The sequence below is a fragment of the Heliangelus exortis genome, chromosome 2, assembly GCF_036169615.1.
Source record: "Heliangelus exortis chromosome 2, bHelExo1.hap1, whole genome shotgun sequence".
Taxonomy (NCBI): domain Eukaryota; kingdom Metazoa; phylum Chordata; class Aves; order Apodiformes; family Trochilidae; genus Heliangelus; species Heliangelus exortis.
In genome coordinates this window covers 57,482,222-57,499,925 of record NC_092423.1, presented here as the reverse complement: position 1 = coordinate 57,499,925, position 17,704 = coordinate 57,482,222, and the positions used below count along the sequence as shown (strand labels likewise).

At 42.0% G+C, this 17,704-nt stretch overlaps 1 protein-coding gene across 4 annotated transcripts in view; it reads right to left on the bottom strand.

The window, feature by feature from the left end:
* SLC66A2 (solute carrier family 66 member 2) overlaps nt 1-17,472 on the bottom strand; it is a 52,369-nt gene extending 34,897 nt beyond the window's left edge. The window contains exons 1-4 of one of the 4 annotated variants that reach the window (XM_071736279.1): nt 17,198-17,472; nt 16,353-16,710; nt 6,676-6,809; nt 1,943-1,996 (exon numbers count right to left, since the gene is read on the bottom strand). In XM_071736279.1, coding sequence (XP_071592380.1) covers nt 1,943-1,996; nt 6,676-6,809; nt 16,353-16,555 — 391 coding nt within the window. In that variant the 5' untranslated portion in view covers nt 16,556-16,710; nt 17,198-17,472. The remainder of the gene's footprint in view (nt 1-1,942; nt 1,997-6,675; nt 6,810-16,352; nt 16,711-17,197) is intronic. The other 3 variants (XM_071736280.1, XM_071736281.1, XM_071736282.1) reach the window with 3 other exon arrangements.
* Between the last annotated feature and the right edge of the window lie 232 nt (nt 17,473-17,704).

Sequence of the window (17,704 nt, the reverse complement as noted above, 5' to 3'; positions counted from 1 at the left end):
GAACACACTGCCACACAAAACTATGGTAAACACTTCCCTTACCTAACAGATAAGTGAGCTTCCCCAGAACTGTAGCAAGACACAGCACTGCAGGACATAGCTCAGTTAAGCCCTCTGTAAACTGAAGTATGATTTATGCTGTGTCATAAAGCACCATGCACCCCACTCTTTAAAACAGGATATTCTTCTACATATACAATATACACAAAAACCTCAAGACACTTCTCATTCATTTACACCAGTAAGAATTATCACATTTCAACAGACCTGCCCACTCCAGTCTATAAACTTCTGAGGAGTTACATAAGACTGTTCCTTGGTAATAATGTGATACATCCCATTTTGATAGGGAACTCCAAAATGAACTTCAAGTAACATTTATTAATCAAATGTTTCAGACTTAAATCAGTTGCATTGAGATATATGGTGTTTCTTTTTCTATAAACCTCAACTTTTAAGCAAATTACCAAGCAAATTACTTTCTTAAAAAAAAAAAAAAATTTGAAATGAGTAAAAGGTCATACTAAGTTACTTATTTCTGTTTAATTTTCACCACTTCTAAGCACTTCTAAGTAATCCACTCAATCGTAACTAGGAGCCCAGAGAGCTGTTTCTAGCTCTGACACTGGAAATAAAGCATTGCTGAATACTAGTAAAAAACAACAGGAAAGTTTACACTCCATTGGTTAGTGTAGCAAACCAGTGAGAATGACTACAAACTCAAACCAAAGACAAACAGAAAAACAAAATAGTTTGTTAGCAAGTCCAGGAAAAAAATGTTTTGAAAACAAAAGGAAAAGATGCTTGTGAAGTACTGGTATCAGAGAAAAAAGGGCAGATTATGCCCCTAAATCTGAAAGGGGAGATCCAGAAGATTACTCATTAAAATACAATCTCTTTAACCTTCACAGGAATGGTCTTATGACTTCAAGAAAGCGCTCAGGTTAATATTACTCTTTGGAAGTATTTTTCAGAGCTACTTGCAGTTTAAGTAACTTTGTGTGTTGACAAAAAACGTAAGTAGAGCCTCTCCTTTTGCACTAATATTATTATTTATTCTGTACTTTCTCAGCTGACCCCTTACTAACTTGAGAATTGCAAAACAGCATTAAGTAGCATCAATGCAAGATTCTTAATCATTGCAATTACAATCAGTCTAAAAGTTGACTTGGAGGAACTTCTGTCTCGCTAGTCGAAATAACTTACTTAACGCAATATCCTGACTAATTTAAAATAAAATCACCATGGCGTAACTAAAACTGCCTTTTCAAAATACTTTGAGTTGACAATACTGCAAAGCTGGTTTGCACCTAGTATTTCCTCTTCCTCAGACAAATTAAAACACATAGATTCAAACTCTGAAATTGAAGATGGGAAGCTCTCACCTTAAGTGTTACGAGTACCCAAATTACAACTCTGAGGCTGCTCTAGCGAAAAAGAACAAACCAGAAGATTTTACAAGGATGCAGACATTTTGCTTGGGTACCAAGTGTTGTGGGAAACTTCTTATCTAGCACCCTGAACAATGCTGAAAGATACTCCAGTATTTTTTATAGTTTCCTCCAGAGTCAGAGCTGTAAGAGGAGGATTATGAGTCTGAAGATATGGATCCATTATCATGTAATATTTTGCTTGTCTAGCTTAGGAAAGGAAAAAGAAAGGTATCATTATGAGACATAATGCTATGAATTCAGCTCTCTTCAAAGAACTGAAATAGAGCAGAAAGCATCTTTTCCTCTATGAAAGTTAAAAGTGAGGAGGAGAAAATTAAAAAAAAGAAAAATGATGCACCAAGTTTTAGTATGTCAAGAAAAGTTAATACAAACATTCACTGTAGAAATGAACATATGATAATTTCTAAAAATGGTTATAAATGTAGCAAAGCACATAATATGTAGCTGGGAGGACAACTTCATGCAGAATGGGTTTGTACAGTACATACCCAGAAAGGATCTCTTGGGAAATGCTTTCATTTCTTCATCCTTACCTTCTGCAGCTACATAAAAAAAAACAGTTGAGGGAGAAGAAGGAAAAAAAAAAAAGAAGGAAAAAAAAAAAAAAGGAAGGAAAGACAAACAGACTTGTATGATTAAACACAATAGTGGGTATTTTAGTTACACTTTAGTCAGTTAGTATATTTTGCTTATAAAAAAATAATAGCCAAAACATGCCAGAAATTTTACCCCACCCCATTATCTTAAAATAGGGTCAAGCAGTAGTTAAGTCCCAGAACAGTCTTCATGCACAACCCATCAGCAATGTACCCTAGGGAGAGAAAGTGAAGACTTAAAAATAGTGAAGCAGACAGCTTAATTCTTACTTTGTAGACTTTTCACAATAACAGATGGCAAATTGTGCGTAGATACGCATATAAAACCAACTAAGACAATACAGTTGCCTTGCCTCCTGTGGAAAGTGCTGTTCTAACAGTTTCAGAAAGTCTGAGCTTAAACTACTGGTATCAAGGACAGAGTAGATCCCATCTGCAACAATTCTTGCTAAATTTTTTTCACTATTGCATTCCTCTGCCATTTGAACATGTATTATGCAAGAGTGCTTTCCACTGCCTAAAAAAAAAGCTCTTCAAGGGATGAGACTGCTATCATAAAAGTTATAAAGCAGATTAAGACAACCAGCAGTTGGAAGGAAGAAAAAATTGGATGACTGACCAGATAAAATAATCTTCACATAAAAACACAAGAGCCCACTTAAGGAGCCTGGACTGTACTATAATACAAGACATCTAAGAGCCCATTTTTATCAAATGCTGTCCACTGACTTTCAGTATAATTAATACATTCAGGGTGCCCAAAATCTGTAACAATGTCTTGGGCGTAACTGAAATGGAGTGTTTGTCAGAGAGACTCATTCTGGCTTATTCGTATCTGCCTCTCCAAGAGTATGAGAGGCTGCTCTGGACTGCCAACGTTTTCAAGAGTGACCAAATATTTTTATATGTCTGCATCTGTGACCACTTTGCTTCAGCCTCCTCTCGAGTCTTAAGTCAAGACAAGGCACATGCATGTTTTGCTTTTAAATATTGAGCTCTCTAAAATCATAGCACCACTGTGTCCCAGCAGTACAACAGCACTTTGAAATAAAGTAATGGTAACAAAAGGAAATAGCACTGAACCTTGAACACATGTATGTAACACAACATACATACATACATACATACATACATACAGCTGCACAGACACCAATTTAAAAGAGAGTAATGAATAAGGAGAGCTATTGTTACCAAAAAAAGAAAAAAATGGTACCAGGAGATCTGCATTAAAGCAGTCAAGATGCAATTACAGTCATGTTAAATAAAGGATGAAAGATGAGGAGGTATTGTTCATGCCTGATGATTTTATCTGAGGATTCTTTCACATAGCTTTCGAAGTATTCATATGCAGAAGAGAACTGTTCTGTCACTGGAGGTTTTACAATCAAGTCAGGGTTTTTTTGTGGTTTTCTTGTTTTGATTTGGTTTGGGGTTTTGCCTAATGCAGAACAGTTAAAAACAGACCACACGGTTCAAATTTTTAAAATAATAAGAGTTTTATATAGAGAGAGGACTTCCTCTATTCTCAGTCACTACATGTAATCAAAGGATAATGTCTCCATATCCAGAAAAGGCAGCAGTAGCACAAGATGGGCTCCACCACTTCCCACTTACTTTCACTTTGCAAGACTAAAAAGGGAGAGAGGTAAATTCCATAACTGAGAACTACAACTGAAAAAAAAAAAAAAAAAGATTATTCAGGTTTTCCTAGTAAGTTGTCTACCTACAGCCTACAAGAAATAACCAAGCATTATTGGAAAGAGTATAGATAGACTGTATTTTTCATGCTATGACAGTTACCTGTAGGTGGAAGTGCAAGCATTTTGTCTGAAAGGCTTTATGCCTATGTTCTGAGTTGCTATTCACATGTATTTTAACTCGGTACCACCACAAAACATGCTAGAGAATACAGAACAAGCTTGTCAGCATTATGAGAGACTGCTCCCTAATGCTTAAAAAATGTTTTATTAGTTATAGGTTTAACTAGTTATTAGTTAAGGGACTTTCTCTGTGAGATTAATAAAGAAGAAAACTCTCACATAATTTAAAACATACTGGTAAACACACATTAATGTTAAGGGGGGGGGAGATACTCCATTCAAGAGTAATACAAGAGAACAGCAAACTCCCTGACACTGAAACGTTCTATTTTATCCAGTTTCTAAATATTTTAAATTATCTAGTAGAAAAAAATCAGAGGGGGAAATTAAAGAAGAAAAATGTTTAAATTGAAGAGCAGCAACGTGAGAAATAATAAATTACAATTTTTAAAATGTGCGCCTTACTCTCCGGTTTCTGCAAAGTTAATCAAAAACACTGACTTCAAACCTAGCTTCTCACTGCCCAGTAAGCTATGAGGAAAGAAGGTAAGTACACAGATTTATCTAGATCACCATAAAACTGAAAAGATCAGAACTAGGATTAGAAACACAGATCTTACAATCATACCCAAAACAGAAACCTGTCTTTCTGCCTCACTTGAATAGAGCTCTGTATGGATTTATATTTTTATCCTTTGACATCACATTATAGCTGGCCTTACTAAAAACCAATCACAGTTAAGAAAAAGACTACCTATTCTTACAGTTTGTGGAAGGATGCAAGCCTTTTGATGAAAACAAATAATTAAGGTCCACAAGTAGGTAAAATCAGCCCCTCTAAGTAATTAAACAGATGACACGCTGAGTTTCAGGAAAAAGCATCAAATGACACAATGCAACATCGAGGAGTTTCCATTACTTGCTAACGGAAAGACTGATTATCCAGGAGACTATGTATTTTAGGGAGAGTTATTTAAAGACTGATATTCTAAACTGAATCGCCTCCCTTTTTGTCCAAAGGTTACCGAAGGAGATTCCAAGATCCTGTGTGTAAACATGCAAGAGGATAATTTCTCCTTAAAAGGGGCAGAGAAACCTTTCTGATACTTCACAGACAAGCACAGAGAGCAAAGAAAGGATAAAGTATACATGCCCCTCCCAAGTGCTTCCTGAATTTCACTGCTGCTGAATCTGACTGAAATTAGAAATTTATCCTGCCAGACTAACCAACCCTTGTGAACACAGCAGCTTGCGTTTGGGAGCTGGAGTGCAGCTCCCCTTCCACATGAATTCTCTTACCTAAGTTTCACACTACACTCAACAATAAGCACCAATGAAGTATTTTCATAAACTGTTAGAGAAATTACCCTACTGCACAGCCAGTAGTTGCTGCCTACTAATGATGGCTGTGGATATACAGAACTGGATCAGATCCTGAGTTATTAGTGAATGAGAGAGGAGAACAGATGGAGAGAATAAATTACCCATCCATATTGGCAAAACAACTGACAAACAGCTGACAGCATTAATTCTCTTCTTGTTGGTAACAACCTGTACCATCAAATGTTTTAAGTCACCGTCACCACATACAAACAGAAAAACTACCTCTCTTGTATTTCTTGTCTGGGAAAAAAAGCAGGCACTTTCCACAAACCTTGAAATTAAATTCAAGCTTGAAGCTTGAATTCCTTTTTAAATAAGGAACAATATGCTGGCACCAAATTAAATTATCAATACCTAAAAATTAATAAATAATCTGTCACAGTTTATCAGCTTGGGCGGACCAAAAACCAAAGGACAGAATCACTCTATTCCCACACACACACACTAAAGGGAAGATAAAAGGGGGATAAAGAGTGGAGACTTGAAGTTGGAAATTTTAAAAATTGTAAACAGATTTACTAGCAGAGGGGAAAGGCAATAAGATAATTGGATAAAGAACAAAAATACAAGTATATACAAATATATATATGCAACCTGATCTCAATGGCAGCAGGGATAGGTGCCTGAGGGCCCTGGAGGCAGGGCTATTCAGGACGGGGCTCCAGGGCTCTTCCCAGCACCCGATGGATGTGGATTCTGGAGAGCAGGTGGGGAGCTGGGAGTAAAGGAGCGCAGGGGAACAGCAGCGAAGCGAGGAGCGGGGGGAAAGAGAGGAGGGGCTGGGGTCTGCCTGAGCTTAGAGAGTATGGGCAGGGAATGGGAGGGAAGAGACCCCTCTGTGTTCTGCCCCTCTCAGAGCCTGAAAGCCCTCCTGCTTCAGTTCATGTTCAAACGATGACAATCACAATTTTAAAATGTTGTAATTCCCGTAAATTGCATGGTACACAAAAATACATAGTTTTACACTTATGAGACAAGAGCATCTCTGTTTTGAGAGCAAGTAACTCATGTACAAAAGGAAATGTTTCCAATTGCAAACTAAAATTTCTGATGGAAGTGTATGATCACACGTAAGACCATGGTAAAAGTGCAGCTGAAGAAAGTAATTTCTTCTGGCTGAGATTTTTTAAAAATCCAGAGTAGCACAACTGTGCAAGAGCCAGCTCTATATTTAGGGCATGGTTTGAAATATTAAGGAGAACTCTTATTCCTAGGCAAAACCAGGACCCACCTGAAACAAAATTACAGCTTTCATGCCAGAAAAAAGCACTTTCAAAAAATTCATAAAGTTCTAAACTGAATTATTGAGAGAGGAGACCAGAGTGCAATTCAGACAGAACTTTTCAGACAGAACTTTTGTTACAAAAGTTCACCATGCTTTCAAAAATATTTATTCTGCAAAAGCCAGTTCCTGTAACTAACCTGCAAAAGAGCGTCGTTTTAGGTTTAGCTCGTTGGACACACGTACTTCAGTACACAGTTTCAGCATCAATAACATAGTTATGATCATGACAATGCTTTGCCACAAAAGAGGGGATTCAAAACGCTTTCCAAACCTAAAAAAAAAAAAAAAAAAAAACACGGGAAAAGAAAACATATAAAACATCTCAAAGATGACAAGCATTGTACTCAGCCCCTGAAAAAGGAAATCCTAACAGTAAACCAAGGAAGATAATTTTTCATTTTTAAAGGTGGCTGGTGAATTTGAGTGAGTAGTGATAAAAACACCAGCATTTGCTCTATAAAGAAATAAATACCCACAGTCATTATCTTGTTAGGTTTAATATAACGTTTTCTTACAGGATTGGGAGTGCGCAAAAAGGTATTATGCCTTGTCTGCTTCTGGACATCTGCATGGAAAGACCAGGTCTGCAGAACACACCAACCTATTCATCAATTTGTGTCAAATTTGGACCAAGGTTGGGAGAAGTAAGGAAATCCAAATGATGCAGCAACTGAACACACATTATTTGTCTACTCTTGCCCTCCTCTTTTCCCCTAGTTTTTTTTTTTGTTCACTCACAGGTGACATTTGTGTGGTGCTGCAGACCCCTCCTGCTCACTGAGCCACCTGGCAGTACCAACATCAGCAAACACTGTTCTTTTTTCAGTCACAAGTGTAGTGGGCCTAACAGTGCTCTTGTTTCAACAGCAAGTGCAGCGGGCTGATACCATCCAGCACTTACTGATCTTGCCTACTGAAGCAATGAGCCTGGATTATAGGGTACTCTTTCATCCTAAAACAAACACAGCGATTTGGGGATTTGGGGCAGCTAGGCACTCCCTAACTGTATGTGACACCCTGCACAACATATCTGAGACCCCACTCTGAAAGTTACCAAAGATTGCCTAACCCAAATCATGGTTATCATGGAATAGTACTGACCAAAGTCAATAATCTTGGACCCTGTGAATACTGGTCTTGAGAGGGAGGCTCTTTGGAGGTTCCCAGAAGTGCACAAAGCTGCAGCCCACATCACATGTGTCTCACAAAGGAAGCTGGTTCATCCACCTGGAAGAGTAAGTTGCCAGCCACGTCTCTTTAGTACAGGGGAAAACCAAATTATATTGGGCTGCTGTAATTTGACTTCATTGGGTAATTTAGGGGAGAAGAATGCAACTTCTTTTGTTATATAAGGTACCACAATTTAACATCATAACAGGTTAACTGCTATATCTCTCTGTCACAGAATCTTTCAGCTTGGAAAAGACTCTTGGGATTATTGAGTCAAACCATCATCCCTACTCTACAAAGTTCTCCCCTAAACCATATTCCCCAACACCACTTCTAAATGACCCTTAAACATATCCAGGTGATGCTGATTCAACCACCTCCCTGGGCAGCCTATTCCAGTGTCTGACCACTCTTTCTGTGAAATTTTTTTTCCTAATGTCCAATCTAAACCTACTCTGTTGCAGCTTGAGTCTATTTTCTCTTGCCCTGTTGCAAACTACCTGTGAGAGGAGACCAGCACCAACCTCTCTACACTGTGCTTTGAGGTAGTTATAGAGAGCAATGAAGTTTCCCCTCAGCTTCCTCTTCCTTAAACAGTCCCAGCTCCCTCCACTGTTCTTCATAAGATTTATTCTGCAGGCCCTTCACCAGCTTCAAGCCACCAGCTCTGTGTATCTGTGCACAATTTCATTTAGAAACTTTGTTAGATTTTTACTTGAACCTTTGTATTACTTAAAATTTATCCTTGTTTATTATTTGAAAATCATATAATATAGTTTTGTGATTCTTTATATTAGTGTTAAACCATCTTAATTTACTGCTATTTTAAACCATACCAGACCCATAATTATTTGTTAAGCACTACACTGAAACCCCCACACTTAAACCCCTTAGTTGTAAACCACTGACCAAGTCTAGGAATAGAGTGGATTCAGCTGCACCCAGATTAATCTCTGAGGAGTTTCAAAAGAAAGGAGATCCATTCTGAACCTCATAACTCAACCAAAGGTTGTTCTTCATTCTTCCCCTAATTCCAGTGCAAATCATTCCAGCCTGTCCCTGACTCAGTCTCACCTACCCCTGTATTATCATTTCCCTTGGCCCCCAGATAAAGCACTCCCATCTGTTTTTTAACTCCTATGTGACACCTGTCTACTCTACTTCCCTACTCTATCAACAAAAGGAACCATGCCACCAAATTCTGTTAAGACACACTTCCATAAACCACGTTAAAAATCTCATTTTCCTGATAACCTTTGTCAGTGATTCTCTAGGCAACCTTGAGACTCTTGTCTGCAACAGTTTGGTGGGGACTACTGAGCCATTCCCACCCATCATACGGAGAGGTGAACTTGGATTTTGGCCAATCTTGACTGAAGAACTTTCTCTCATGTGATTGCACAAGGTTTTGCCACAGGAAAATGAGACCCTTCAGTGATGCTCCAAGCTCCTCTTCCTGCATTGTCTGATAAAAGCTCATCAACACCCAACACAGCCAGTAAGTGCACTGGGGGTAATGGGTAGAAGCTTATCATAAGCAACCCTCAAAGTGCATTACATGTACAGCTGGAAGGCTGCACACACATCAAGGCAAGCTGCTTCCTTCTGCTCAGTTCTGCCAGGTTTTATACTTTGAAGACAGAGATACTGAGAAAGAGATTTGGTGAAAACACATTGCTATGCTTCCCAATTCCTTCAGCTTGCACTGTGCGTAACACAGGCTTTCTAAATTCCCTCACAGCACAGTTACTAAGGCCACTCTCTCAGCACATCCTGCTGCTGGAGACCTTGGCATGGCACGGCACCCACCGCCCTCTTCTTGACAGTTCCTGTTTGCACCTTGGCAAAATCGAATTTCTTATGATTGGGCTACTTTAATAGTAGAGCTCTGTGTTAGGAAAAAAATAGGTTTACCATCACTCTCTCCCACTATAGCCATTTCACCAGACATATATTTTTGTTAAGAGTCAACTAACAAGGAACAGGAGAGAAACTGGAAAGTCCTTGACTAGCTTCTTTGGAAATCTTCCTGTGCAGAGCAGCCAAGCAGCCCACACTGATTCAAATGGCAAGTATTTCCTGCCTAATGGCATACAGAGAAAGAAAACTAAAAAAACACCTTGAGCCTCCACACCACTGCCAAAGATGCCACCAATAGCTCCTGGAAGAACAGCAGTTGCATGCATGCAGACTTGTGCTGGGCCATACAAGAGCCATTATCGTAACATGTTTGGAGAATGCTGTAAGGAAATAACACAACTGATGCTTGTGATCACAGACAGAGTGCTCTCTGGATAAGGCTTTCACTGCACTAGGGAGATACGCAGGGGAGCACAAAAGTTTGGGCCAGCCTATGCTCCATGCTCATGATCCCCAAGCTTATTAGCCTGTGGTGCTGACTGCAGCCCAGTTCCCCTGAAATACTGTCCTTCACTACTGTTATATTCGCGGCTTATTTAGGAAATGGTGAAAAAAACAAGAAAAGACTTGCTTAGAACTACAGGGCAATCAAAATTGTTTCCATCAGGCCTATTAAAAACATCTTCAATTACAAATGCATTTGCATATAAAAATACAGTAATGCATTTAAGAAGAGGTGAGCTAGCAGCACCAGCACTAGCTCTAGCTAGTAGGTATTATGATGGTAAATTCAGCACAGGTCACTGCAAGGTTAGTTTCTGCTGATGAGATTATTGGCCATTCAGCAATGAGTGCCTCACAAAAGTATTGCTTGCAGTGTAAACATCCACCTGCTACAAAAACACAAGCATGGCCACCTGCAGTTTGATTATAAGAATTTACCATCACTACAGCCTTACTGGAAATGAGACTGAAGTATTGCTGCAGATCCCCTATCCCTTAAAAATTGGGAGAAAAAATTTAAAAACTCACAACACATAAGAAAGGTAAACTAGAAATTTAGAAACTCCTATAGAGACTTCAAACAATGAACAACAATTGTAGATTTTTTTACAATCCTCCAGGCAGGCAAAGTTTACACAACAAAACATACTCATGTAAAATGCATCTTCTCAAACACCAATCCCCAAACCAAGTCTGTAAGGCAACAAACTCCTCTAAGCTAGATACATCTACAGGAAATCAAACATAAATCTACAAGAGAGACTAACAGGACATGGCCTACACCACCATAACAAGACTGAAGAGAGTATCAGTGTCAAGGGTCACTGTGAGATACCTGAAACTTTAGAAGTAAAGACAGAACATTCATTTTGCTCAGGATCCTGGAAACAACCACCACTCCAAGCTGCTTCCTCTACTTCACATTGATACTAGGGCTTACCAAAGCCACACTAATCCAGTTTAAAACTCATGTCATCTTGAGCCAGGAGCACTGCAAGATAAAAGCCCTGCAAGGAGAATATGCTGTTTTATACTCTGCTTAATTGCTGCCCCACAGACGTGATCACTATCTTTGCCACTGCAGGACCCAGGAGGGAAGATTAAAGTAGATTACAAGAGAAAGATGAAGAGCCTTAAGACACTGGAACGAGGTCCTAGGGATGAGGGAGTCATCATCATTAATCTGCATTTTCACTTCACAACTACAACAGTACTTGACATAAAGTGAACAACTGTGACAACACCAGAATTCAGGGAAATTCAGACTAGAAGGAGAAAAAGCTTTTCACTGTTTACTTAATACTATAAACCAAAAATCTCTCTTTTTCTCTAATAGCCAAATGTGCAAATTTGGTGGGGAGAGGCCTTACATTTTACAAGTATCTCAACAGCTTTAAAACAATTAATGTGTGTAGAGGGTGATGAAGACAAGAGAAATGAGCATTCAAGCCAGAGCAGAGACAAACTAAACATGAAGAAAACTAGATAATCCCACCAGTACAGCTCCATCCTTTTGCACTAATCCTGCTATATCTAGTCCTGGGTCAAGTCAGAACAACAAATGCCGATTTTGCAAAAGAAACCCAGACTACATCTAATAGAATCACAGAATTATTTGGGTTAGAAGAGTCCTCTAAAGGTCATCTTGTTCAACCCCCCTGCAGGAAGCAGAGAAACCTCAAGATCAGGTTGCTCAGAGCCTTGTCAAGCCTCATCTTGATTATGTCCAAGGATGATGCCTCAACTACCTCCCTGGGCAACCTGTTTCATTTTTCCATTACTCTCATGGTAAAGATCTTTTTCCTAACATCCAATCTAAATTTACTCTTCTCTAATTTAAAACCGTTCTCCCCTACCCTATCACTACAAGCCCTTGCTACTGGAAGGTCACTATTTGGTCTCCCCAAAGCCTTCTCTTCTACAGGCTGAACAACCCCAGCTCCCTCAGCCTGTCTTTGTAAGAGAGGTGTTCCAGCCCCTGATCACTTTCATGGCCCTCTCTAATGACCCTTCTTTTGATGCAGCCCAGGATTCTATTGGCCTTCTGGTCTGCAAGCACACACTGTTGGCTCATGTCCAGCTTTTCATCCATCAGCACTCCCAAGCCCTTTTCTGCAGGGCTGCTTTCTGAAACCTCATCCCCCAGCCTGTACAGATAGTATGGATTGTTCTTAATCGAGGTGCAGGACCCTGCACTTGATCTCATTAAACCTCACGAGATTCATCTGGGCTCACCTCTCCCATTTATCCAGGTCCTTATGGATGACATCCCATCCCTCTGACTTATTGACATCACCACTCACATTGGTGTCATCTGCAAACTTGCTGATAGTGCACTTGATCCCACTGTCTACACCACTGATAAAAACATTAAACAGTACAGATCCCAGTACAGACCCCTGAGGGACACCACTTGTCATTGCCCTGCATTTGGAATTTGAGCCACTGACCACCACCTTCGGCATGTGCCCAGCCAGCCAATTCCTTATTCACTGAACAGTCCACCCATCAAACCTCCAAATCAAGTCTCCCATCAAATCTCTCCAACTTTGCAACCAGGATTTTGTGAGCGACCCTGCATAAATCCAGATGCAATTGTCCACTGATGTAATTGTCACAGAAAGCCACTAGGGTTGTCAGGCAGGATTTGACCTTAGTGAAGCCACGCTGGTTGTCTTGGATCACCTTCCTGTCCTCCAAGTGCCTTATCAGAGCTCCTAGGAGAATCTGCAGTATGACCTTCCCAGGCACAGAGGTGAGGCTGACAGGTCAGTAGGTCCCAGGGTCCACCTTACTACACTTGTTAAAAATGGGTGTAATGTGTCCCTTCTTCCAGTCACCAGGGACTTCATATATATCATGACTTTATCATGGAGGGTGGCTTGGCAACCACACCCTCCAGTTCTCTCAGGACTCTGAGATGCAGCTCATCAGGTCCCATAGACTTATGTATGCTCAGGTTCCTCAGGTGGTCATGAACCTGATCTTCATATACAGTGGGAGGGACTCTGCCACCCTGATTCCCACCTTGTGGTTTTTTTAGCTTGGGAGGCAGGTGGTAGGAGAGAGGTTGCCAGTGAAGACTGAGGAAAAAACATTGTTGAGAATCTCAGCCTTCCCCTCATCTGCCTACCAGACTTGCTCTTCAGGGGATATGTTTTTTTTAACCTTCCTTTTTTTTCATTGATGTACCTGAAGAATTCCTTCTTGTTATTCTTCACATATCTTGCCAAGTTCAGCTCCTGTGCCCCGTGCATTACTGATCTCATCCCTACATGATCAGGCAGCACCCCTATACTCTTCCCAAAATACCAAAATACCCATTCTGTTTTAAGGCAACTATTGTGTGATAATAATTCCAAAATTGGACAGTTTCATTTTCTGTTGTTTGGATTTCTACAGTGTTGCTGTATGAGGTTTAGGCCAGAAGCTCAAAGAACTGCAACTCATTAGTGTCTTCCTGGAAAATGCGCAAACCATACTATACTACTACATAAAAACATTTTGTGGACGGCAAACTGAAAAAAGAAAAAAAAAAAGTCCAAAAACCTCTGGGAAGAACAGGGAACGTAAGTACTTTTCATTGAAGTTGCTCAAGATACAAATAAAAACTCTTCTAAGGTATCTGCGGTTTCCTTTCTCTAGCTATTTTGCCTGAATTTAATATTAATAGAAATCATAATTTATATCATCAGAAGCTCTGTTTTACAAAAAGAAATAAGGAATTTTTTTCTGCATCCTCTACCCCCAAATGACTACACAACTCCCACTGGCCTTAGTGATCCTGGTTTTGATCATGACAATGCAAAGCTAGTCAGTGGGCAGACTGCAGGCCACATGAACCAAGAAGATATGTCTATCTTGGCCACAACTGAGTTCAAGTGCCATGGTGTGTTTTGACCTTAACCAGATGATTAACCACCTACCACCTCGAAGCTCATGCATCAGTAAGACTCAGGCTATTTTGAAAAGCAGTCTTGAACAAGAAATCAGAGCTAACTCTAGCAAGTACATAACAAAAATGGAAATGAAGCATTTTATTAAAAATGCAAAAGGAAAAAAAATACTGGGCTTTTTTGAGCATGCTCTACATCTTCAGATATACCAGAATTACAAAGTTTTGCACTTCCACTTCCCCTTTACCCACAGCAGAGACCTTCTCAAAGCTGATCAGTCCCAAAGTTAAACTGAGTGGAGAGCGAGAAGCAATGACCTACGGAGTCTAGAGAAAACAGACAAGAGAAGCAGTACTGGCAATGTCAGAAGGCCTGGAATAAATGAGGGGGTGTTTCCATGCACAAATCATCACCAGCAGCTATACTGGCACCTCAAAATAAATACTGCTTTAAAGAATAATATAAAATTGTAACAAGAGATTATTACTAATAGATTATTGCTAAAAGTAAAGCTAATGTGATACCAAGTCTAGTCCCAGGACAAAGTCCAAGCTCCACACTGCTAAGCTAAAGAAACCCCATTGTGTGATGCTGTAAGCACAGAATGCCTACTTTCCAATTTATTTATTTTTCAATCTTCTTTAAAAGGGCCAGAGACTTCACACACAGTCAACACACTAAGCCACAAGTTTGCACTGTAAAACTTCTACTTTCTTTTTCCTACACAAAAGGCATGTGGGCATAAACAAAGAAAAGTGGAATGAACCGAAATGATATCTATGTGCAGTTTTTATGTTTGCAGACCTATCTTCTCCCACTGCTTTTCCACAAAGTTCTGGCATACTACTTATTACTGGAACACAGCAAGGCCAAAAAACAAAAGTGAAAGCAGGAATGTCCTTTTGAAGATGACATATTTAGATACTGTGAAACAGAGAAGCTTGAGAAACTAATTCATGGATAATTTGTCATCACTAGCAAACAGAACACACCCTGAAACTATGGTATTAGGTGGGAGGAAGACAAAAAGAAACACTGCACTTAGACTTCTTACTTAAAAAGATGTCTTCCCATTGGAGGAAGAAAAATTGTGAAAGAAGGTAACCGGAAACTGGACTGATATCCTTGATCTCAGTAGTACTTTGCTCATTGGCTACTGTCACCATACAATACACCAGCTGCAACTCTACTGATGCATAAAACATGCCAAGAAGATTAGGAAGCAAATACTGTATTTGGAGTGGAGACAAAAGGTTAAACTTCACCCACTGCAAAACCAGAGGTCAAAAAAAAAAAAAAAAAAAAAGGAAATGAAGGAATTGCCCTCACAGATGAGGTCAACAAAGTATAGTAGAGCCATGGGGTAAAAGTGGGACTGGGTCTGTTCTGAGTAACAGAAAGACTGGTACTACTCAACAGTGAATATAGAGGAGAAACATGGCATAACATGCAGGAACTGTCTGTTTCAGTTTTCTTACGTTACTTCTTACAACTTGAAAGACTTTACAGCCTACTACTTATTTTTGAATCAGGGTGAAGAAGTCAAGAGGGATGAATCTGGCACAAATCATATGTGTAATAGCTAGGCATAAGGAACTGAAACTTAGAATAATTAAAAACAGAAGTCAGATGCCAGTGCAGTTTTCAGAAGAGAGATCTGGATTAAAGTCTGGACTGGTTTTCTAAAGAGAAGTTGCAAGAAGTTATGAGGAGTATAACTTAATAAAATTCACTCATGGAAGTCATGCCTTGGTAACATTTCCTTTGTCCAGCAGCACAAGACCTAAGTATGGATACAAACTTGCTTTTAAATACTAAAAGTGTCTTCAAAACCAAAAATTATTTCCTTTGAATGACAGCCCACCTTTTGCGTGATTAGTAAAGAGTTATTATTTTCATCTGTATTTCTTCATAGAGCTCTACAAGTGAGCCCCATATGAAGCCAGCTAGCATCTCAGGAAAATGCAAGAACATATGGCTAGCATCCCCATTATGTTAATACCAACTAGATGCTAGTGAAAGAATGCAAGACCAGGGCCTTAACTCTGAGAACAGAGTTAGAGGAAAAGGGAAATGTAAAATACAGTCAGCAAGAAGGAAAAAAAAAAAAAATCTGTCTTAAAATAAATCTTTTTCTTTGCTGACAGAAAGTTTCATCTCGCAAAATCAGAGCACTGATAATAAGATAAAGAAAGGGTAACAACAGAGCAAATGAGCCCAGTTCATTTCACTCAATTTACAGTTCACCCATTTACTGATCATCAAGAGAGGAGGAGAAGTATGTAAAACACATTATTTCTTCAAATACTCCAAATCAAAGCTTTAGAACTAACAAACAAGCAAGAACCTCTAGAACCGGACAGACACAGACACAACCAACTTACCAGAAAAGTATCCGCAAAATGTTCGCGACCAGCAGCACCAGACAGACGTAGGTGGAAAAGCCTTCAGCGTTCTGGGTCCGCCGGATGTCTCTGTACTGGGGAATGTAGGGCACCACTCCGCCGAACACCATGGACCCCGCGGCACCCCACGACACCAGCTGGTGAATCGGGACCAGCAACCACTCCAAGCCACCCCCCTCCATGGCTGGGGGCAGCGGGGAGACTGGCCCAGGGGCAGTCACGCTGAGGGATCGCCTCCCGCTGCTCCCCTCCGGCGCTGGCAGGCTTTAACCACGCAGGGGCTCTCGGATGGCATGGGGCACCGCGGCCGCGCCTTCCCCCGCAGGGCTAGGACCTGCTGAAAGCGACGGGACGTCAGCTACCTCTAACGCGGGCTGCCCGCTCCGCTGCCAGCCGGTCGCCCAGCGCTACCGGACCCAAACCACCGCCCTGACACAGCGGGGTGGGGTGGGCGGGGGCCGCCCCGACCCTGCGCGACGCTAACGCCCTCGCACGGGCTGCCGCGTTGAGAAACCCGCCGCCGGCACAGCCCGGGGGCGGCAGCCACTAAGGCTCCGCCGCTGAGGGGACCCACCGCCAGCAGCGGGATGCGGCACCAGGCCGAGCTCCGGGAGGCAGGGAGGGCACGGGCACACGCGCCATCCAGCAGCGGGCAACCGCGCCCGGCCCCGGCTGCCAGGTCCAGGTCGGGGGGGGGGGGCTTGGAGGAAGGGGAGGAGGGTGTGGGAGGTGGGATGGCACCCGTCGTCACCCACCCGCTGACCGTCGCGCCCCGTTCATCCAGAGCCACGGGAAAACGCGGGTCTGTCTGCCTGCCTGCCCACCTGTTCCTCGAACTCCGGCCGCCGCCGCCGCCACCATCGCCCTGCGCCGGCCGCCTCACCGCCGTTGGAGGTTGGGGCCGGTGGCAACGGCGAGGCCCCGGCGGCTCGTGACGCCACGAGAAGCAGCCGCGGCTCCGCCAATCAGCGCTGGGGCCGCCTCGACCGTTCCTCTCGCGCGGCGCTCACGGATCCTAGCGCGCGAGCCCCCGCGCGGTGCTTACCCCTCCCCCAGGTACCGGGCGCTCCCGGTACCGCCTTCGCGAGGAAGATGCCCACGGGCGGTACCGGTACCGCCACCGCTACGCGGGGCACCGCTGCTGGACCCCCCCGGTGGCGCGGACTTCCCCGGCACGCATGGAAAACGCCCGCCGCCTTCTCCCGGGAGAGCGGAGGTTGTTGGGCTGCCCCGGAAAAGAGGCGGTGCCAGGCGCACACCTGCGTGGCCTTCCCTCGCTGGCTGCGGAGCGGTGGCGCGGTCCTGGGTCTTGCTCCCCGGTCTCCGACTTG